The 23540-nt window shown below is 45.0% G+C and overlaps 1 protein-coding gene across 8 annotated transcripts in view; it reads left to right on the top strand.

Moving 5' to 3' along the window:
• The window catches only part of Lrrc28 (leucine rich repeat containing 28), a 129235-nt gene that overhangs the window by 89828 nt on the left and 15867 nt on the right, over window positions 1-23540 (top strand). For all 8 annotated transcript variants that reach the window (XM_039082302.2, NM_001108486.1, XM_006229347.4 and 5 more), the window contains 3 exons: window positions 768-870; window positions 10462-10637; window positions 12548-12707. In XM_039082302.2, coding sequence (XP_038938230.1) covers window positions 768-870; window positions 10462-10637; window positions 12548-12707 — 439 coding nt within the window. The remainder of the gene's footprint in view (window positions 1-767; window positions 871-10461; window positions 10638-12547; window positions 12708-23540) is intronic.

Here is a 23540-nt window from a genome sequence, read left to right as displayed (position 1 = left end):
GGGTCTTTATTCTTTGCAGTAGAGAGGTCTACGAACCTATACTAATGTGAAAGTATTTTAAAAGGATGACACTTCCTTCCAGAGGAATTCCAGTTAGTAAATGTGGCCAGAAAAAAAAAAAAAGAATGATAGAAAAATCACTGTTAAATTCATAGCTATGTCATGTTTGCTAACAAGATCCATGGTAAATTATGGGCAATGTTAAAATTATTGGGCAAAATTTTGTGGAGACAGATTTTTCTGTGTAACTGGCTATCCTGGAACTCACTCTGTAGACCAGGCTGGCTTCAGACTCAGAGATACACCTGCCTCTGCCTCCTGAGTACTGGGATTAAAGGTATATACCACCACCAGCTCGTATAAAATCCAGTTGTAAGGAGTGGAGACAATGTATGTTTAGGCTGGCCTATCACATGACTTTGTATAACATTTTTTGGATCAGAAAGGGGACATGAGGGCCCTGTAACAAGACAATTGAAATTATCTGTAAAATGTCAAGGAAGTTATATGTAAGCAGAAATTAAATAGTCTATTCCTGCCTGGCAATTTCATCTACCATTTCAAACAACAAGGGTTAAATTTTCTGTATCATATTTCCCGACACAAAGCCAGTATTTTAACTGCTGCAAGTTTACACTCAGAACCATGCGTTCATTATTTTCTTTCAAAATAGAAATTGGGGTTATTTATGTTATGCATTACATTTGTGCTTCATATTGTAATAGTTAATTCCTAAAGGAATCACAGCACCGTTCTCTGTAATCCAGACTTAGGTCGCTCTCGAGAACTGCAGTATGTGTATGTGGATAACAACGTCAACCTGAAAGGCCTGCCCTCATACCTCTACAACAAAGTCATCGGCTGCAACGGGTAAGGCTGGCTTCAGCGTGCATGTGCAAATAGATGAACCAGGTTGGAAAATTGTACTGAGTTTGTCTTTGGCCAAATATCTTTGTGAACTAAGAATATGAGGAAACAATTTAGAAGATTGTATGTTGGTTTCAGCTAGTAAGCCATGGGCAGTCCATGAGTTATTTCTTTCCACTCAAAAGAAAAAGAGTACATGTACATTTTTTCTCTTCTTGCTATATAAATAGCTCTACTTTGGTCTTTACTGACAAATTGTGTATATTAAGTCTAGAGCATGAGGATTTCACGTGCGTCTAACTTGCCACATGTCTTAGTCAGGGTTTCTATTCCTGCACAAACATCATGACGAAGAAGCAAGTTGGGGAGGAAAGGGTTTATTCAGCTTACACCTCCACGGTGCTGTTCATCACCAAAGGAAGCCAGGACTGGAGCTCACACTTGGAGGCAGGAGCACTTGCAAAAGCCATGGAGGAAGGCTTGCACTGGCTTGCTTCCCCTGGCTTGCTCGGCTTGCTTTCTTATAGAACCCAAGACTATTAGTACCACCCACAATGGGCTAGGCCCTCCCACTTTGATCACTACTTGAGAAAATGCCTTACAGCTGGACGTCATGGAGGCATTTCCTCAAGGGTGTGTCCTTTGTGATAACTCCAGTTTGTGTCAAGTTGACACACAAAACCAACCACCACACCACACATACCATTATAAACTCTAAAAAGTAGAGAATTGCCATTAAGTTAAAAGATTTTTTCCTTGGAATATGATTGCAAGGACAACTTGCTACAGTATCTGCCTCTTAGCTAAGATTTTACCTATTTTAAGTATTTAGAATTCTGTAGCACAGGGGTTGGAGAGATGGCTCAGCAGTTAAGAGCACTGATTGCTTTTCTAAAGGTCCGAGTTCCTAGCAACCACATGGTGACTCACAACCATCTGTAATGGGATCTGATGCCCTCTTCTGGTGTGTCTGAAGACAGTGACAGTGTGCTCACACACATGAAATAAATCTTAAAAAAAAAAATAGAATTTCACAGCAGACATAGACCCTACTTATGGATCATGAGTTAAACAACCAATCAAATGCTTTAGTCAGAGTAAGAATCCCTTGCTCAGGCTTTCAGGAATGTGGCCTCGGCGTCCCTCTAAGAGGAAGTGCACAAGCACCTGAGATGAAGTGTCCCTGGTGGGCGGCGTGAGATGGAGGGGCTGACACACTCCCAGCTTGCTTTCCTCACTTCAGCAGCCAAAGGGACACCTCTGAGATGAGGGAACCAGCACAACTGACTCCTCCTCTCACTCCCAGCAGGCTGTATGGTCTGACTCACACCCGTGTAGCTCAGCGGGAAGACAGGCAGCAACACTGAACACAGGGGATGCTGTCTCTGGGTGGAGCTGAGCTTCCCCTTAGGAAGAGGGCTCACGTGTCAGCTCGGGAAGCCTAGGTGAGCTCAGCCCGTGCAGGCGGACGAAATCCAAAACCTTCTTCAAGCAGGAACAACAGATGATGTTACAGGTTTTAACTGAGTGGCTTTTCTAAAGCTGACTTTGTCACAGATGTGACACGGCATAGTCATACCCCAGTGAATTCTTAAAGGGTTTTATTATAGCCTGATTCGTCCATGTGCTAAACAGACCTCCGTCGTTGTCATACAAAAAGATGTAAGCAAGTTCTCAACTGACCTGGCCCTCAGAAGCTGAGCTGCAGGGTCAGTTCAGCCTCGGCCACAGTTAGGAAATAGCTGTTGTGTAGACATGGCTGTTGCTGACTGCCAGAATGTTGTATTTGCGCTGAGTAGAGAAAGTTTGTCTTTGAGTTTGTACCAGCAGCAGTGTTACTATGTTTCAGGAAAATGCTAAACCTTTGGAGAAATAAACAGGAAAAAGATAAAAGAAGTGTTAGTAGTCTGTGTTTTCTTCATATTGTTATGAGCTTACCTCATTGACAGTAATAGGACATATATACCCAGTTTTATACTATTAGTATTGGGGTACATGCAGTCCAGCTTACAAACAAACCGTGCTCTGTTTCAGTCTGCTGGCTTAACATAGAACTTTGAATGTACTTGTCATTAGACTCCTAAGCCATTCATCCTTAGGTCAATTAACCTAATTTATGTCAAAAAATGATACTTGTTTGTATAGTATTTAAATGGCAAAACATTCCCCAAAATTCCAGGGGATGCTGAAGAAACATCCCACTTTCCCCCTCTTTCTTCTACCTATAACAGCAAATCAAATGCCAGGGCCCCAATTCCCAGTCAGGGTCTGGGTGGCTCCTGCTTTTCTGTAAGCACAGAGGAAAGACACAGAGAAGGTCCTGACAGAATGATGTGTGCCTGTGATGTTGAGCAAGGGAGCTTGTTTGAACAGAAATTTGGGTACCCTGTTCATTGGTTGGATGTCTAGTGATCAATTTCCCTGTTTGGTCACCACAAAGCACATACCATGATGAGCAAAGTGACAGGTGCCAGCCCTCATGGCCCTTATGTGCAGTTGGGGATCAGGGAACAACTGCAAAGAAGGGACCTGTACAAGATCCCAACAATCTCTCAATCCCAACCTCCATACCACTGTGTGTGTGTGTGTGTGTGTGTGTGTGTGTGTGTGTGTGTCTGTCTGTCTGTCTGTCTGTCTGTCTGTCTGTCTGAAGTGGTTACACAGGCTCCATAGCATGCTTGTTATCAGAAAACAACTCTGGTGTCAGTTCTTGCCTCCTGCCATATTTGAAGCAAGTTGTCTTTGCTACTGTGGATGCTAGGCTGGCCGGCCCACAGTTCCTGAGTCTCCACCCCCATCTTACCCTAGGAACACTGAGAGCACAGACACGTGCTGCTGCTGCACCCAGCCCTTCCTCATTAGTTCTGAAGGTTTGAACACAGGTTCCTATGGTTGCAAAGCAAGCGCTTCATCCATTGAGCCATCTCTCCAGCCCTAACTTCGTTTTTGACATACTCTTAGATGGAATAATGAAAACAAAATGAATATGAACTAATTTACTACATTATATATTTTGGGGCAAATATGTAGCAAAATCTCAGTGGCAAGGTGACATTGCTATTCAGTTAACCTGTTTTAAGCTAAGTGATGAGTGACAGCTATGACAATATTGAACTAAATGGAGATGTCCAATTATTACTATAATTATTTAAACCAGAAGTGCTAACATTTAAAATTTTAATAAGTTACTTAAGGATTCAATGCACATATATTTTTGTTACCTTCCAGACATTTAGTGTAAAATGTTTTAAACTGCATGAATTTTAACTAAGAACTACCAATGTTTAATAATTGTTGGGTAATAATTGGGTTTATTGTGAAGCATTTTCTGTCTTCCATCCCTTCCTGTTGAGAGAGTGCTTCATTGTTACTCCTTTTTTTTTTTCTTGTTTGTGGTTTGGTTTGGTTTGGTTTGGTTTGGTTTGGTTTGGTTTTTGAGACAGGGTTTCTCTCTCTGTCCGTGTAGCCCTGGCTGTCTAGGAACTCACTCTGTAGACAGAGCTGGCCTTAAACCAGGATATCTCCTGCCTCTGCCTCTGCCTCTGCCTCTGCCTCTGCCTCTGCCTCTGCCTCTGCCTCTGCCTCTGCCTCTGCCTCTGCCTCTGCCCCTGCCCCTGCCCCTGCCCCTGCCCCTGCCCCTGCCCCTGCCCCTGCCCCTGCCCTCTGCCCCCTGCCCCCTGCCCCCTGCCCCCTGCATGCTGGGACTGAGGTGTGGACACCGGTACCAGCCTCACTTCCACTTTGAAATCTGTGATGTTCACTTCTTAAGGCTCTGCTTCCCAACTTCTTCCATGTACAGCCTCTGTCCAGTTGGAGCTGGGATTAATGGCCTGTGCCCTGTGCCCTGTGCCCTGTGCATTAAATGGCTATGTCCCAGTTCATGTCTGTCTTCTGTTGGCTGCCACAGCTCTATTACTCTGAAGCAGCAATAACAGTTACTGATATAAAGAGCTTATCTGTGCATGTGGACTGGGATTGCCGGGTAGCAGACAGTATGCTCTTGGTTCATGTGTGTCATTGCATAAAATATTCCCAACAAACCTTGCGAGTTATCCCTCTTTGGGAAGTGAAGGAAGTTGTCTAAGAATCTCGGTAGCAGCCATGCCATCATCTACTCTGAGCTGCTCAGTGGCTATACTGCAGCCACCTCTTTGTCTCTCTCACCATGTGGGCTTGGATTTTTTACTGACTCCTCCAGGGTCAAGTCCCTTGGAAACAGCTCAGGGAAGGTAGGCAACAGAATGGCTGACTCAGTCTCTCCATCCTGGCAGTACCTTGCTGCAGCTGGCTATTGAGGGTGAATCACAGAAGCCATGAATAGATGGATCTTAAATTTAACTAGCTTCTTAGTATCTAGTGGTGAAGAGCAGGGGTGTCTGCTAAAAGAATTACCAAAGAACAAACTAAACCTTCTATAAAATAAGGGTGCACTTGTTTACTGTGAGCCTCTCCAGTGTAATCTGTGGCTAATTACAAGAGACAAGAAGAGCCTTAAAGCCTGGCTTTCAGTGTCCTCCCCTTTTGTTGTTGAGGGGTTTGGGCTTGATCTGTGTAGAACCACTGAGGATGGTTGTGGGAAGCAGCAGCTGTCACAGTAGCAGTGACAGGAGGCACATTTATCAATGGTGCACTAGAATCCCAGCATTCAGGGGCCTGTGGTGGCCATTCATGATATCGAGTCTCTGAGGTGATCCACAAAGAGTGTTCTCAGAGAAATTCACAAATGGCTACCATGCGAAAATACAAAACAACAAAAAAATGAAGTTTAGAAAGGGGAATATTATCTTACTACATACATGTGTTTGTCAGGGTTCAGTTCCCACAGACATGCAGGCTGACAGAATCTGTAGGGAAGAGCAGAAGCCCCTGTCTGAGGTGCTGCTCGGCTTCGTTCTTTTGGCCCTCACTAAGCACATGAGTTCTGCTGACCTTCCAAAGGGTGATGTGTTTTACTATTATAGATGTATACTATTATAAATGTTAATCCTATCTAAAAATATCTTCATAAGGACACCCAGTCTGCTGTTTGACTCAATACCTGGGCACTATGCCCTTGTTGGGTTGCCACAAAAAAATAAGACATTTGCCAAAATTCCACTTGACAGATGGCTGTTATTTTCCTAAGTCTCTGTTTCCTTACGTGTGGCATCTCCTTCCTGTTGGGTCACCACACACAGATTATCGTAGCACTCAGTCCTCTTAGCCTAACTCCTCATCCCAAGAACTGTGGACCCCAGAGTCCCCAACAGTTGCCGGGTTTTGTGTCATTTCCTTTTTCCTTCATACTCCTTAAATTTTAGAGGGGGTATCTGCCATCCTCTCTTGTTTCTTCTACAATCAGGTTTGGTTTGGGTTTTGGTTTGGTTTGGGTTTTTTTTTTTTTTTGAAGTTTTTTTGTTTTTTGGTTTTGTTGTTGTTTTTTAATGACAAAATGCCTGAGTAGAAGTAGCTGAAGGGAGGAAAGGCTTGTTTTAGCTTATGCCTGAGGATGTACAGTCCGTCAGTGCAGGGGAGCCAAGGCAGCAGGTGTCTGAGACAGCGGGCAGTCAGGAAGCAGGGGGAGATGGATGCTGCGCTCAGCTTGCTCTCTCCTCTCCACTGAGCCTTTACCCTGCCCATAGGATGGTGTTCCCACATGTAGGGTCTTCCCACCTCAACCTGATCCAGAAACGCCCTTAGAGACCTCCCCAGAGGTGTCCCTTGAGTGACTTTAGATCCTGTGAGGTCGACAGTCAGCATCAGCCATTGCAGCTCTTTATAATAACCTTTCACTGGTTATTATTTTTATTTTTTATTTTCCTGACTCCTTGTTGGACCCTTCTGACAGGGTGTGGTCACTAACAGCTGTCCCTCTGTGCATCTTGGGATGAGTTGAGGTGAGGTTTCAGTTTCTAGGATGGTCGCTACCTTGTATTCCTACTTACTGTGAAGGAAAAGGAAAACAACAGATATTCTGTCAAAAGACAAACAGGAACACCTGTCAGCAAACTGGGTGGCAGTGGGGGAGGGGTGCCTTTATCCGATAAAGTAGATCTTTGAAAACCAAGAATCAATATTATTCTTCATGTTAAAAGAACTGAATTCCAGGAACGTTTGGATGATGTCCAGATAAAACTAGTGTAAAGTTCAAGGTAAATAATAAGCAGCAGACAGAATCTTCTGTAAGGCAGGGTCATCAGAGCCCTGTAGGACTGAGCCATGTAGCACTAACATGGATAGGAAAATCAGCAATAAATTCAAAAGCGTTTGCTTGGGAAGTTAACGTGCTGAAGATGGCACTCCGATTCAGAGATGAGCAGTTACTGCATTTGATAACATGATAGTTCGTTCTGTTTTATAACATGGACAAAAAAGAGAAACATCTACATGTAAACTAATAGTAACTAGAAGAAGCAGAGTCAGAAGAGTCTTGTGAATGGAAGGCTGGGTGCTTGTGGGGAGACTGCTGAGTGGGGAAAGGGACCATCTCTAAAAGGAGAAGATGCTCACCTCAGGTGTGAAAAGCACTTGCTAATATGAAAGGGTCTAAGAAATGATTTTTGATTCAATTGAACAGTAAGCAGAAGGGTTGAATGGTAGGTCACAGAAGATGACGTGTGAACGACCAGTGAACAGCCCCAAAGGTGATAAATAGAAAGCATGCTGTGGATTTCCATCAGTCAGACCCGCTGGACTGAAGTGGTTGATAGCTCAGTTGTGACTGTACAGCAACTGCACCCATAGTCTTTGGACAGTCCAGTTCACAGCCTCTGTACTTGCAGCCTTGTTTCTGTGGCTGGCAGTTCTGTTGGGGAATATCGTCTCCAGTCATGAAATTTCTGTACAGAAGAATATGTTGCTTTTATAGTAACACCATGTGATAGGGAAAACTGAAAAGACTGAGATGAACAAAGTAAATTCCAGTCCTGTGTAAAAGACTTCTCTAGTTGTGTCTTGATGGCCACATGATTATGTGAACAGAACATTAGTGCTGTGTGATCTCGTTTGATTAAGGGGGCAGACTAAAAGAAAGGGTCTATGTCTGCCCCCCCTTTCTTTCGCATGAGTATAGAAAGTAAACTAAAAACAGCAAAATAGCTTTGGGACTAAGAGACTGGCGGTTGGGTTTGAAGGTGGGAAGCCTAGAAAACAATCGTTCACTTTTTTCCATTTTTTTTATACTGCTTAACCCATGGAAATAAGTCATGTTATTTCTACCATTTAAATTTACAATAATAAATTGTTTGGAAGTAAGACTCCTGGCTAAAATACTAAAGGTCATGTGACCAGATGAACTAAAGTAGCTCTTTTGAAAAAGAAATCACTGAGTGAAATGAGTCCATCTCACGTTTCCCTGCTGTGAAGTGTAATGACGCTCTTTAAAACAGATCAGACCCCTCCCAGATTATCAGTAGTTAGAAAGTGTGAACTCTGTGCTTCACAACCTGCAGAGAAGGCCACTGGCTTCTACCCAACCCTGCGTTCCGCACCTCCTCCACCTTGTCCAGACCCTCCTAACCCCCTCAGTCCCGCCCCTCTGTGTCTGCAGTCTTCTTCCCCACTGTGTAATCAAGTCTCTTCTCTGTCCATGTCATCGTACAGTTTGGAAAGCGACATCTAATAGTCTTCACCATGAATTAACTCCCTGACTTCAGCTAACCTCCCTGGCTCAGCCTCCCACAACCTGATTCCCCTTTCCAGCCCCTGGAGTGCACACACAGCCTTTGTCTTCAGGCTCTGGCCACTGCTTATGACACCTGCTCTTTATTCAGTGTGGCATTTTAGTCCAAACCGGAGAGCTCTCAAGTCAAAGTGATCCCCTCTGAAACATTCCCCCTCAAAGTTCTATGGAAAGACTCATTCACGTCCTCCTCTGCCTCCCTCTCAGCCTGAGGATTACAGTGGAACTCTTACGGAATTGTTTCCCAATGGGATGAAGGAAGGAACACAGGAATAAACGTATAATGGGCAAAGGAATCAAGGGCCTTCCAGCCTGGTACCCTGTGTCCTTGTCTTTTTCTGGTCAAAATAAAAAAAATGTATTAGTAGTTTTGGTTTGCTTTTCTGTTGCTGTGATAAAAACACTCAGACCAAAAGCAATTTGGGAAGAAAAGGATTTATTTGTCTCACACCCCCCTGATCATGATCAGAGCAGGGACTGAAGCAGAAATCAATCGTGGAGGACACTGGTGTGCTCACTGTCCTGCTTAGCTAGTCTTCCCCCACAGCCCAGGACTGCCTGCTTAGGAAGTGAGCTTCCTACAGTGTGCCAGTCCCTCCCACGACACTCAATTATAAGACAATCTCTTGCAGACCTGGCCACAGGCTAGTCTGATCTGCCCTATTCTTTGACTCTTCCCTCAGATGACTCTAGGCTGTGTCAAGTTGATGGCCAAAACTCACTAGGTAGGTGTAGTGCTCAGAGAACTGCCTTAGTTAAAGCCTTTAGCCACTGGAGAAGAAAGGAATGTAGGCTTTCAGGTACCTGATGACCTCAGTTGGGGGTATGGTTAGAGCAGCAGAAAGAACAGGAAATAGAGCATGGCTTGGCCTACTCAGGCGCTAGAAGAAGGGCCCAGGTTGTGGGAGAGTGAGCCATGAATTAAAACCATCCACCTCAAGCTGACAGTCCTGGCCCATCTATTTCCCCACATGTACATGGAAAGACCCACTAAGTTACGGTCTGGCACTTTAAATGTATGTCTGTGGGCTTAGATTTCTCTACACACAAAAAAAAATGTTAAAAATTTTGAAGTAGAATATTATATCTCAACAGAGTACCAGACTCCACCCACCACCCGTCCCTGCTGTGGGGGATGGTGTGGTACATAGCATGACATATGAGTGAAGGTCTGAGGACAACTTCACACCACCTTGTTTGAGATAAATCAGTCGTGTTCACCGATTCATAGTCGTGCTGGCTGGCCTGCAGTCTTCTGTAGTCATGCTGGCTGGCCTGCAGTCGTCTGGTAACTCTTCTGTTCCCATCTCCCATCTTTTGGTAGTTCCCATCTCCCATCTTTTGGTAGGGCCACCCTTGGGCTACAGATGTTTTTGTTTCTGTGTCTGGCTTTATGTGGGATCTGGGGACTTGGGTGGCGAGGCTTGCTTATACAGCAAGCGCTTTCCCTAGTCAGACACCGCACCAGTTCTTTCTTCACTCCTGAAAGGTAAGGCCAGCATGGTATTGTACCCTATAACCCCAGCACTTGAAGGCAGAATTAGGAGGATCCCTGCGAGTTCAAAGCCAGCCTCATCTACGTAGTAAATTCTTTGTACAGCGAGACTCTGTCTTAAGAAAAGAAAATTAATTTGGAAGCTTCCAGCAACACAAAATTGGTACTACAATGGGGGAAAGCCGAGTTTGCAGCAAGCTTCACAGATCTTCTGGGGGAGGACTGCTATAGAGGTAGCCATGCTGTCAGCAATGCACATGTACTCCAGCTGCTTCTGTGTCTCTGGCTAGGATTGAGGAAAGAGCCTGGTCATCAACTCAGTTCGAAAGGAGGCTGGCAGCTCAGCCACTGTGAACTGTTGTATATGCCTTGCGAATGCCTGGTAACCTGGCCCGAAGCCTTCCCTCGTGGCTGATGCCCTGTGCTGTGTCTTATGCAGCTGTGGCATCCCCATCCAGTTGTCAGAGGTGAGACTGCTGACCTTCTCATCTGGGGAGCTGACCGTGTTCCTCCCAGCAGAGGTGAAGGCAATAGGCACAGAGAAGGATCACGTCCTACCGCTGCAAGAGCTGACCATGCGCAGTCTCCACCGCACCTACCATGGGCTTTGGAAAGGTGAGTACGTGGGCGGGTCTTCTCTGCTGTCTGTCAGGAGACAAATACTTGGCCTTTCTCCTGTCTGTGTTGTTTTTTGTCTTTTTTAAACTCATGCCAGCATGCACATTTCACACTAAATTTGCCATCTTAATGAAGTTTAAAGTTTCCTGGAATTGAGTATGTGGTCTTCCTGTTTCAGCCCCCGTGAAGCTTGTCCTGTGGTCATACGCCACTGTGCAGGACTGGGGCTTTTCTTTAAGTTTTAATATTTTCAACATTGGTTCCTTTGGCATTCCCTGCAGACACACAGAAGCATTTATTAAAATGTGGTTTTCATTGCAAAGGACAGCAGTTCCCAGAGAAACTATAAGGTAGAAAACCTCCTGTGAAACTGTGTGTGGTTGACGTGAAAGGCTGACAGTGGGGAAAGAGCCAAAAATCTCCTCCAGAAGAGAGCTGGGCTTGACCTCTCTGTCTCCTGGGATCCAGCAACTGTAAGAAGAAATCCCAAAAACCTTTTGTCAGCTTTCGCAAGCAAGCCGATGCTTGTTTGGAAAGGGTCTAGATTGTACAGGCATTGTTCGGCACATATCAAAGGAAGCACGGAAGGAAGCACTGGCTAGGGCTGGGGCTGAGCTCTCAGTAACAGAGCATGTACCCAGCCCCAAGACCTATCCCAGTGCCAAAAGAAAGGGCCGGAGAAAAGGAAGCAAGAATGAAAACGCAACCAACTGACCAGTACTGTAAACATGTGTGCTTATGTGTCTCTGTGTGTGTGTGTATGTGTGGGGTAGGGTACTCACAGAGGCCAGAAGAAGACATCACATTCCCCAACCACTTGACATGTGTGCTGGATCTCCAGGTTACCAAGTGCTCTTAACTACTGAACTACACACATGTTTTAAAGCTGCTAAATGCTTTGACTTTGCGTTTGGAGAGGGACCATGGAGTTCAACTAAAACAAAACTTTCCAGGAATATCTAGTTAGTCCAAAATTAAGCTGTTTCTTTTTTTAAATGCCCTCCTTTAATTCTTTTTTAAAAATGGAGGGGGAGTTAGTTCTCCCACCATGTGTGTTCCAAGATCAAACTCAGATCTCCAGGTTTGGCGGCAATCACCCTTATCTACTAAGCCATATTGCTGGCCTGTAAGCTGGTTTTTGTTTATCCTTTTTGTTTATACAGAACAGAAAAATTTAGTTATTTACTCATATAGAAATTATATTTTTCTAAGTGGATATTGATTATCTGGAAAGTTCTAAAAGACAGTTTCTATGTCCTTGCCAGGATTAGCTTGTAAACTTGAGATGTCACCTCAGTTTGAACATTCCTCCCTTCACTGCATGGCTAACGTAAGGATAAAAACTTGTCACAAGATTGCCTGGGTAACTGCAGTGGCTCCCTCTGGGTGTGTCCTCTGCGAGGCTCAGACTGGGCTGGGAAGACTGAACAAGTTTCCTTATTTTCTTCCCTTCCTCTTCGACTTCTAGCCTGTGATACTTTCATTCTCAGGCTCCCATCAGTGTTTAGTTGACAGAATGGCTGATGGCGCTGGGAGAGCTTAAGGCGGCTGCTGTGGGTCCCCAGACCTCCCCTCCCTTAGTCTCTGACTCAGGAAAGCCTGCTCTGCCGTTTTGATCCTTGTTCCTACAGACTATTTGATCTAATTCTTTCCTTGCCTCAGGACAGCTTCTAGCTGCTCATAAAAGAGTGGATTTTCATTTTCCTTTAGTATCAAAAATATAAAAACACCTTTCATTTCCTAATAATGTTAGATTTTTATTGAATGTCTATCAGATAACAGAATTTTCAACATGATGTACTTTTAACTATTTGAACTTCCTTGGTAACAAAGAGAAATTTCAAACGTCTAGTTTAAGGAAATAGGATTTTTCACTCATGTGCCTGATTTTTTCTCTTCTGTTTCAGATCTGAACTTTTTGTCTCCAATCTCATTACCCAAAAGTCTCCTGGAGCTGCTGCACTGCCCCCTGGGGCACTGTCACCGGTGTAGTGAGCCCATGTTTACCTTTGTCTACCCTAAGCTCTTCCCCTTGAGAGAGACGCCAATGGCAGGCCTGCACCAGAGGTAATGAAGCCTAAGTGGGCACTAGGGCTTCACTAGGGCCAGGGTGCAGCATGGGAATGAGGGAGTACATGGCAGGGATGCTGAGTCTGCAGCTTAAGGAAGTTCAATCAGTGGTTCTCAACCTGTGGGTTGGAACCCCGTGGGGTTTCAAATCACCCTCTTTCAAAGGGGTCATCTAAGACCATCAGAAAACACAATTTATAGGCTGATTCCTAACAATAACAAAATTACAGTTATGAAGTAGCAATGAAACGTTTTATGGGGGGAGGGGTGTCAGTACAACAGGAGGAACTGGATTAAAGAGTTGCAGCATTAGGAAGGTTGAGAACTCCATGGACTGAGTGAAACCTGTTCATTTTCACTACTGCAAGAGAGCCTGGCTACCGTCCCTAGTTTGGGCTTTGGGGAAGGCATGTGTGCAGAGCACAGATGCACAGGTGAGTGTGTTGTTCGCAGCAGCTCATTCCTTCTAATTCACCCTGCATGCAAGGGAGGGAGCCTTTGTATAAAGAGAGCCCAGCCTGGGTTCACCTGGCACAACTGGAAGTGTGTGGCCACACTGCGCATGAGCGCTGCATTGTGCTCTGAGTCTAACTCTTCCAACAGCATTCCCATACCACTCTGTATTTCTTGGCAGAGGGCTTTGCATTCATGGAGAATGTTCACTAAGTAAATTCCAGAGCCAAAACTGTTACTGAGAACAAGAAGGCCAGACAGTGAAGAGCGGAGCATTGGAAAAGTCCCCCGTGTGCTTGGCCTTGACTTACGGGCTTTCATGTTTGTCCCCCCCCCTCCTCCCTTTGAGACAGAGTCTGAAATTAGCTGTGAGTAGAGGATGGCCTCACCCTCCTACTCTGCTCCCAAAACTCTGGGATTGCAGACATGCACCACCACGTCCAGCTTAAGTTTGGGTACTTAAAGCTAAGAAATTTAAGGAAGTATGCTCTCACTTGACAGTGGAGTTCAGTTGGGGAACTTTCCAAATGTGGGAGCTTCTCACTCCCTGTCAATGCCAGTGTGAGTTCCATTGCAGTCATTTTTGTATGAGATGGAATCTTGTTATGTAACAGCCCAGGTTGGCCGTAAACACGGACTTTGTGTCTCAGCCTCCTGAGGGACAGTGGTAATGGCATGCCCACAGCAGCCTTGGGATCACTTCCTGGAACCTGTCCCCTGCTCCTCTACTGCCCTTTCCTCCTCTTTTCCTCTTTCTCTTTCCCTTCTTTCCTTTCTCCCAGGGCTGGGAACAGAGCCCATGACCTTGTGGGCAAGGCATCCACCCAGCCCTGTTTCTGTTTCTTAATCTAAGTGGGATAAGAGATAGAAGGCAAAGGCTTTGCACTGACTGCCTGGGCAGCCTGCCAAGCTTCCCTGAGCCTGAAAATGGGGACAGAACAGTCTGCTTGTGGACTAGAGCTGTGGGTGACAGATGAGGAAGGCAAACGCCTGGCACATGGTCGCCATTCAGCAAATGGAGCCACCTTTCCTGGTCTCCGCCTGCCCCTCTCCCAAGCTCTGCTGCTTTCCCTTGCCCGAGTAATCCTGTTTGATACACTGTGGGTTCCAATTTCAACAATTTTGTATTTTTTAATGTCTTCTGTGAACTTCTTCATTTTGATGCTTGTTCTTGGGAAAAACAAACAAGCCCCCAGTTCAAACCTGTGCTGTTTGTTTTACTGCATAGTGTTCAACAGCTGTCCACACATATGACACTGTCTACCTGGACATGGACATAGTGTTCATGCTGTCCACACGTATGACACTGTCTACCTGGACATGGACATAGTGTTCACCGGCTGTCCACATATATGACACTCTACCTGGACATGGACATAGTGTTCATGCTGTCCACACATATGACACTGTCTACCTGGACATAGTAGCAGACCCCACAGCCTGAGGCTCAGACCCCAAGGTTGTCCTTCTCCTGTGGAAAACACTCAGAAGCCTCAGCTAGCTTGACCCATGCCTCTAACTAGTGGGTACAGTCAGGGCTCCCAGAATCCATTCTTTGGGTTCAGTTCATTTATTTGAACAGCTCGCAGAACCCAGGGAATATGTAAGCCACCTTATTGTAAAGAACATCACAAGAGTACACAGGCAGGGATGCTCAGAACAGTCCTGGGGGAGACGTGTGGCATACCCTCCCTTGGTGTGTCAGCCTCCCAGAATTCCCCTGCATTCACCTATCTGAGAGCTCCTGAACCTTGTCTTTAGGGTGTCGCCATGTGACATGATTGCTATAGACCAGGTATGGGGATCCAACAGGGCGTGTCTATCTCAGCATTCTTCTTGGCCTCTGTGTACACGTGTTATTCCCTTTGGGATATGTGCTGGACCCCTCTGCAATGAGGAGGGTCTTAAGACACATTGTGAAGTACTAGGGGCTGGGGCCACTTATAAGGAATTTGGGAGAGATAAAATCTACCCATAATGATTTCTAGGACACTTGAGATAAGAAAGACCAGCAAAAAAACACCCTGGAAACTTTACTTTTTTAAAAAAATAAACATTTTAAACTTACTCTTCTACAATTGCATGTGTGCGTGTGCATTGTACTTTGATAATATACTCTTCCTTCGTCATCTTAACCCTTCCCTCTACTTCTAACCCTTTATCTCCCCAGATCTTCCTATGCTAATGTCGTGTGTGTGTGTGTGTGTGAGAGAGAGAGAGAGACAGACAGACAGACAGACAGGCAGTCAGTCAGACAGACAGACAAAAGACAGACAGTGTTTAATTAGAATTCCTTGTACGGACATGGGTGGGAGATTATTTCCTTGAGGGGCAACATAAAGGATGGTGCCTCCATCAACTTGATCTATGACACTCCTCCTCTCCAGTAAGTGACATCATTCCTCGGGGAGGTGTGAGGTTCCATAAGCTCCTTTCTATTGGTGATGGAATGTTGATGGGCTCCGTCCTGTGCAGGTTTAACCACCACTGCTGTGAGTTCATGGGTGTGATCACTTAGTGTTTCATAGCGGTCTTTCGGTCTTTCGTGTCCTCTGGTGCTTCAGTCTTTCCACAGTGCCCCATATAGGGCTTGACACTCAGCGTCTTACTCTCAATGCCTTGACCAACTCTAAGGCTCTGCTAACCATTTCCTGCTGGAAACAGGAGCTTCTCTGACCAAGGCTAAGAGCAACAGTGACCTATGGATATAAACCTATTTAGAGACAGTTTGACAGCACGTCACCTCCTCCATGGGTTCAGTTCATCTCCTAGGATGGCTCACAGCTCTGAGAAGCACTTCACTTATGTGGAGACTCCCGATGAGCAGCCAGGGGGAAGAATTGCAGAGGGCAGGCCATGTGGGAAGTGCACCTAACCACCATGCCCTCTGAGGTCCTCGGCCCTCTTGTACCACATCGTCCACTCTCTGGAAGCTCTCCAAACCCAGTTCTTTCCATTTCTAATGTACTTCATAGACGGAAGTGATGAAGTCATTGGCCACTGGGAACCAGCTCAGCTCAGCACTTAGGCTCTCCCAGATGACTGGTGATGGGGTAGGGCTGAAAGTAGGAACTGTGTAATTGTACACTGAGGGGCCAGCCAGGTTATCAGCATGCAGACAGTTCCAGAGGGTTTAGGATCATTGTCAGAAAAGGAACTGGAAGACCATGTGTAGTTCCAGAGTGTTACCCCCAAACATGTATTTCATGCCTTTCTCACAAAATAACTCACTCCATTCCAATGTGTATAAAAGTTTTTGTTTCCTATAAGCCCACCTGGTCTCCATAGTCCTAGGATCGCAGACATGAGCCAACATGTCCACCCAGACACAGCCCATACACCTAAAGACACATGATTTTTGAAAGAGAACTCAAAAATAGGCACTGGAGAAAAGACAGCATCTTTAACAAATGGTCCTGGTCAAACTGCGTGGCTACATGTAGTAGAATGTAAATAGATCCATATTTATCACCCTACACAAAGCTCAACTCTGAAAGGATCAAGGACCTTAACATAGGGCTGCACACCCTGCATCTGATAGAAGACAGTGAGAAGTAAATAGCCTTGAACTCACTGGCACAGGAGAAGACTTTGTGAGCAGGCACTAAGAAGGACAGTAGAGGGGATTTCACGTCTGGTTAGCAAAGGACACCATCATTCAGGTGGTGGCAGGCTACAGAATGGGAGAAGAGCTTTATCAAGTATGTATCCAATGGGATTAATATCTACAATAAAAAAAAACTTTAAAAAACCCAATTTATGAAAGGGGGTACAGCTAAACAGTCCCCAAGACGAGGAACAAATGGCTAAGAAACATTTAAACATTAAACGCCTTTGGCATCAACTCTTAAACGAACACATTCTTTCTTAAAAATTGTTTAAATTAGATGTGAGCAAAACTTAGCTTATTACTCTTTCTAGGCAGAACTCTATCTGCAAACAGGACAGCAGACAGTGTCTCCATTCCTACTGTGTGATGAGGGGCAGGTAGAGGCAACACAGCATCTTTTGAGACAAGAGAACATTTGATGAAAAAAAGGATCCCAGGTTCTAACAAGCTGAAGCCCCAAAGGCTTCCATGCTCTGTCTTCTTGGGCCCCCGAGCAGGACGGCCCCACCCCTCAGGCTTGGTAAGCCAAAGAATTGAGACAGGCTGATTTTTTTTTTCTTCAGGCACAACATGCTTACAGCCAGATAGCTCACACGCCCATTCTGACCCATGAGACCCAAATGTCTTACAGTTCTCCTCCATCTTCCTCTTTTTTGACCTGTCCAAATCGAGAGCCACACAGTTTAACCAGGACCGTTTATTGAAGATGCTCTCTTTTCTCCAGTGTCTATATTTGACTTCTCTTTCAATTTGATCTCCTTAAGGAAGGTTTCCCCTCCACACCATCCATACTCAACATTTGGTTCAAGAAACCTGAGTTTTCTAAATCTTCAAGGTTTGCTTCATTTTTGGTTAACAAAATTCCCCTGCTTTCTTTCTCTCCCTTACACCTTACTGTAAGAGACAGCAAGTCAAGTGGTGCCCTGGCACCTGGCTTAGAAACCACTGAGAAGTCGCTTCATTCTTACCTCTAAGTTCTGCTTTCTGTCTCAGAGAATGTGACTCAGTCAAGGCAGAGAGCAGTCCATGGTCTCCAGGGCCATGTTGTTATGTCATGGGGAGTTAGTTCACTCAACACTTGTGTCTGCCAGCATTGTGTTCAAGGCACCTCTGCATCCCTAAGATAATAAAAATGCCCTCTGTAGCCCCCATCTTTCCTCACCACATCCTCCTTGTTTCTGTCAGTAGCAGTTTCAAGCAGAATAGGCTTTTTCTCTCATGTACTTCAAAGCCTTCTAGCCTCTGTTAGCCAGTGTGGGTGCCATTTCCACATTCCTGTATTACAGCAAGCCATCCCTTTACTGGAGCAGGTTCTCAAGAGATTCTCATTTTTCCTCCCAGATTGAGAGAGAAAGGTTGACTGATTTCAAGGACAGTTGTGAGGGCCACTACTCAGACCTGCATGGTGGGACTCGGTGCTTCAGAGTAGCAGCCCAAGGTCAGACAGGGTCTGTGTCTTGGGGAGAATGTCTTCTATAGCTTTGCTCTTACGATTAGTTGAAAGAGGCTTACCTATTGTATGGGAGGGAGTGATCTTAACTCAGAGTCTATTAATTTAAATATTAATCACATCTTTAAAACAGCAACATTGAGACGGATTTGCCCGAACAATGGGGCCCATAGCCTAAGCAATTTGCCATAAAAGCAGCTGTCACCAGCTTTAAAAGTTCTCACTTAAATCACCAGGATACTTGAAACAACTGCCTGTGTGGTTCTTCCATAAATGCTTCGTTAAGTTTTACATAGCAGACAGTACAAAGTACATTTGAGTTTGTGTGGCTAACAGCTCTGCTTTTGTGCAGCTGGGCCCTGGGGGTGCAGTGCAAAGACCCAGAGCCAGGAGCGCCAGTTTTGGAGATGAATGGTCGCCTGCAATCCATTTCTTCACACTGTGTGACAGTCTCAGGTGCCTCCTTGTCCAGCTACTGCTAAGCTGAATCATATGCCTCAGCACATGGTCCAGCATATCTGTAATCTGCGTCTTACTAGAGCAGAGTCTCATGATGGAGCTGGAATTCGAACCCTAGCAGTCAGGCTCCATCCCTGCATTTCAGTCACTACGTTGTACACTGAGAATACTGTTGGAATGGCATTCGAAAATTCAAAACTAATATAGTTGCTCATAATCGTTTGAGCAAGATGTTTTTGAAATATATATGTATAGCCAGAGCCAGGCACGATGGCACATGCCTTTCGTCCCAGCACTTGGGAGACAAAGGCAGATCTCTGAGTTCAAGGGCAGCCTGAACTACAGAGTGAATTCCAGAATAACCAGGGCTGTAACAGAGAGAAACCCTATCTTGGAAGAAAGAAAAGAAAAGAAATACACATGTGTATATCTGTGTGCATTCACGTGCATATGATTTCAGCACACTCACTGAAAAGCTGGAAAGATGTCAGTGCAACCATTTTTGTGATAGACTTGGAAGGAGGGAGGAATTGGGAATATGAAGTCTGAGGTACCTAACAGCTCTGTGTTCCTTCAAAAAATACCGGAGGCAGCGTGTTCTATAAAGAAAGGTTTATTCTGCTCATAGTTACAGAGACTCAAGAGCATGGAGCCAGCATCTGGTCAGCTGTGGTGACACCTCAGGAACACAAGGACATGTGACGAGACCAGAGAAGGGGAAGGTGTGGCAGAAGCCCGGCTCACCCCTTCCTTCGTATTCCAAAGCCAGCAGATCAGACTCATTCCCATGATAGGTGTTGTCTTAGTCAGTGTTCCATTGCTCTGAAGAGACCATGACTATAGCAGTTTCCTGTAATGGAAAGCATTTAATTCGGGCATGAGTACATTTCGAGTTTTAGTTCTTTATTGTCATGGCAGATGTGTGGAAGCACCAGGCAGACATGGTACTGGACAGGCAGCTGAGAGTTCTGTATCAGCTTCTGCAGGCAGTAGGAAGAGACAGTGGGCCTGGCTTGAGCATTTGAAATCCCAAAGTCCATTTCCATAACACCTTCCAACAAGGCCACACCTCCTAATTCCTATCAAGTAGTCACTCCCTAAGACCAGGCGTTCAAGTATATGAGCCAATGGGGGCCATTCATATTCATCCCACCATAAGTGTCATCCATTTATGACATTGATGCTTCCAGGGCCCTACACCTCATGACAGCCCCATTTCTTAAAAGTTCTGCCAAACATGGCGACATACTGGCAACCACACTACCAGGAATTAACTTCTGAGGACAAGCGACAGCCAGGACGTGGTTAGCACACTTGCATTTTTACATTTCAACCCTGTATGCACACAGGGGGTTGTTTTACAGTTCTAAAACAAACAAACAAACAAACAAACAAAACCCAAAATGTACGTGCATATGTCGATACCTGGGTTCACATGTGCTAGACATGGATGTGCACGACCAAGCACAATTTTGTGAAGTTGGTTCTCCCGTCTTTACATGGGCTCCAGGAGTCAAATTCAGGTTTGGAGTCTGGCATAGCAAGTGCCTTTATCTGCTGAGGCATCTTTCTGGCCCTAGCAAAAAATTCCTAATTAACCAGAATGTTTTAGGATGTGTTGCATAAAAGTATATGTGCTGTCAACTGATTTCTGTTAATCTGAGCATGAACATTTGTGTTTATGGGCATGTATAATATTACATAAACAACTATATCTATAGAAAGCTTTGTCATGGCTTACCAAAGAAGATAGAATTTTTTTTTAAAAAAATGATAAATCAATTTAGGAATTGAACCTTAATTGCTAAAACATTAGTAGGCCACTGATTTCTTGTAAGAAATACTTTGTTTGTCTCAGAAGGCACATGCTTGCATATATTGACTTGTGCACACCAGGGGGGCCTGTGGGAAGAATTAGTACAATGACTGTTCAGGCCGCTGTCAGTCTTTTAGTGACACTCTGGTCCTTGCAGGGAGCCTTAGTCTTTGCTGCAGTGACTACTTGAGCGCTGTGGGTATGAGGTCATTGCACCTTGGGACCAGGGCCTGTTGGTTAGAAGATTTTCAGAACACTGCCACACTTCTTCCTCCCTCCTCCCTCTTGACAGTGGTTTACGTTTTAATGATCTCTTCCAGATAGTTCTTTCCTGGTGTGGTCTCCTGTCAGATGTTTCACATTTCCTTGCCCTTTCTTTTATTCATATTACTTCCTTCTAGAAAACCAAGTCATATCAGAAATACATTGTTTGCATGGATGTTCAGGATTTTTTCCTCTAAGAGAAGCCTATTTATTGACACCTTCAAGGTAACTTAGGCTATGTCCCTTAAGAAAAATACTCTCCTAAATATATATGTTTGTTTGGCTTTTATTTTCCCCTAGTATCATGATGGAACCTAGAACTTCCCATGTGCTAGGCAAGTACTGGGCCACTGCGCTCTACCCCTGCCCTCCTTTCATTTCAGGTCTCATAAGTTGCCCAAACTGGCCTTGGACTTGCTGTTCCCTGCCTTCACCTCCTGGATAGCTGGGAACACAGGCCTGTGTCACTGCCTTGCAGGCGTTCTGTTTCTTTTGCCTTATTCAAAAAGTACTGATAGACCACCTACTGTGTGCTGCGCTCTGTATGGGAATCTACTGGAACTATGTCATCTAATTCTTCCTGCTCCCGGAGTCAGGGGCAGCCTCTGGTTCTGCACAGGATCTTCCCATGAGAAAGTTGCTGTGGCATAAATGTGACAGTACACGATGCACTGTTAGGTGACTCTTCCACAAGTTATGTGCGTGGGACTTCATTCTATCAGCTCGTGTAAATATTATGCTTCTTTTGGCTTGAATTTCTGTAATGAGTCAAAGATATGCTTTTTATTTTTAATCAGCAAACACATTACCAGAGAAAACCCCACATTTCTCACGATGCTTGTGGGCTCTCATCTGTGCCTGCAGCATTGTGACTCGTCCCGCAAGGAATCGTCACAGTTCTGTATTTTAACACTTGCTCAATGCTCTTTCTTCTGCCTCAGCTGTAAACACACAGACTCTAAGTATGCGCCATGCCTCATGGGCTTCGTAGAACTTGTCAGCAGCCTTTCCTAGATGAAGCTATTGCTTAGTTTACTTTCTCCCCTGAAGCCGTCAAGCCTCTAGGGCCACAGTGAGCACACACTCAGTAGACTTGTGACAACTCGACCATCCACACAATACACAGACACAGCCAGTTGCCACAGAAGCCTCTCAGAAACAGAAAAGTGTGCAGCCGTGCTGCCTCCTTGTAGCACAGATAGAACACCTCCAGGCCACTCATCCAACCAGCAGGCCCTCAGACTTCCCTTCTTTTACTTAGAAGCTCAACTGTTAGGAGCACACTGGTTCCAGTGTTAATGTTAGTATCCTTGCTATGAAGGAGATGACTTCCTGTAATTATCATTAAAACCAAGGCCAAGGACGGGGGCATTGCCCCAGCAGATGTGTGTGCTCCAGAGTCATGCCATCCCTCAGCTTCTGAGCACCTACACTCACATGTTCACACCCACATACAAACACACACAGACAAGTAAAGTTAAAGTAAATCAGAAGAGGGAGAGGCCACTTTTGTCTGCTAGTTCTCCAAAATGCATTATACACTTAAGATCTTTTGTGTCTAAAGCCATTTTACTTGTGACTTATACAAATGTATAGATCCCAATGTCTAATAACAATAACTATGACTAGAGTTCTGACTTTAGGAACTGAGAAAGGTAGAAACATAGCTCAGCACCAGAGTGCTTGCCTAGCGTGTGAGTCCCTTTCAAAACAAAAAATTACAAGCAATTTTCCATTGCTAGCCAACAGAACACTTCTATCATTTCCTGCACTAAGAAAACCAATTCCAGCCAGGCATGGTGGTTCAGGACCAGGGAGTAGCTGAGGCAGAGGATTGCAAATCCAGCATCTTTCTGGGCTGTTGAGTGAGTTCAAGGCCAGCCTGGAAAATATAGACAAAAGACCATGTCTCGAAGTAGAAAGTAAAAGCTGGAAACACGATCAGTGGCAGAGCATGTACTTCCTACGTGTGCCATGCTCTAAATTCAGCTCCTGGGACCATGGGAGGGGAGCCCAGCAAAAAAAGACAGGTGTGTTTAATTTAGTTGTTTTTGTTTTGTTTTTGTGAGGCAAAGTCCATCTGTCTGTCTGTCTGTCTGTCTTTCTGTGTTTTTCTTTCTGTCTCTGTCTCTTGATTTCTCAAGACAGGATCTTTCTGTGTAGCCTTGGCTGTCCTGGAACTTACTTCGTAGACCAGGCTGGCTTTGAACTCCGAGATCTGCCTTCCTGTGCCTCTTGAGTACTGGTATTACAGGTAGCTCATGCTAACCTGAAACTTATTCTGTAGCCCAGGCTAGCACTGAACTTGTAACGGTGCCACCTGCCCTTTAAGGTGGGTTTTCTACCTCAATTAGTTTACTCTAGAAAAATCTCTGCCACGCCCAGGGGTTTGTTTCCATGATGATTCTAAATCCTGCCGATCAACCGTCGAGGTCAGCCTTCTCAGTTACAAGTACACTCTGGAAGCTTTTCTAGGATTCTGGTCGGTTTCATTGTCTGCCTTTCCAACAGGACCCCGCCGCAGCTGCAATAGGCCTGGCACAAGCAGAGTGGACAGCTTAGTTCACTCTTCTCTTGGAAGTTGTTTAGGTCATTCTTGGGTCTAAGTTTTTGTTCCTAGTTTTTGCTCTTTAGCTTATTCTTGGGTCTGGTTGGTTGGTTGGTCGGTTGTGTCCCAAAACCCCTTTTTAGACTTTCTATGAGAATTACATGTAGCCCAGAGATCAATTTGCTCAGGACTGATGTCTGCAATACTGGATTTACTGATGAGTGTGCTAT

Source organism: Rattus norvegicus, chromosome 1, assembly GCF_036323735.1.
Source record: "Rattus norvegicus strain BN/NHsdMcwi chromosome 1, GRCr8, whole genome shotgun sequence".
NCBI classification, from domain to species: domain Eukaryota; kingdom Metazoa; phylum Chordata; class Mammalia; order Rodentia; family Muridae; genus Rattus; species Rattus norvegicus.
This window is presented reverse-complemented; position numbering and strand designations above follow the sequence as displayed.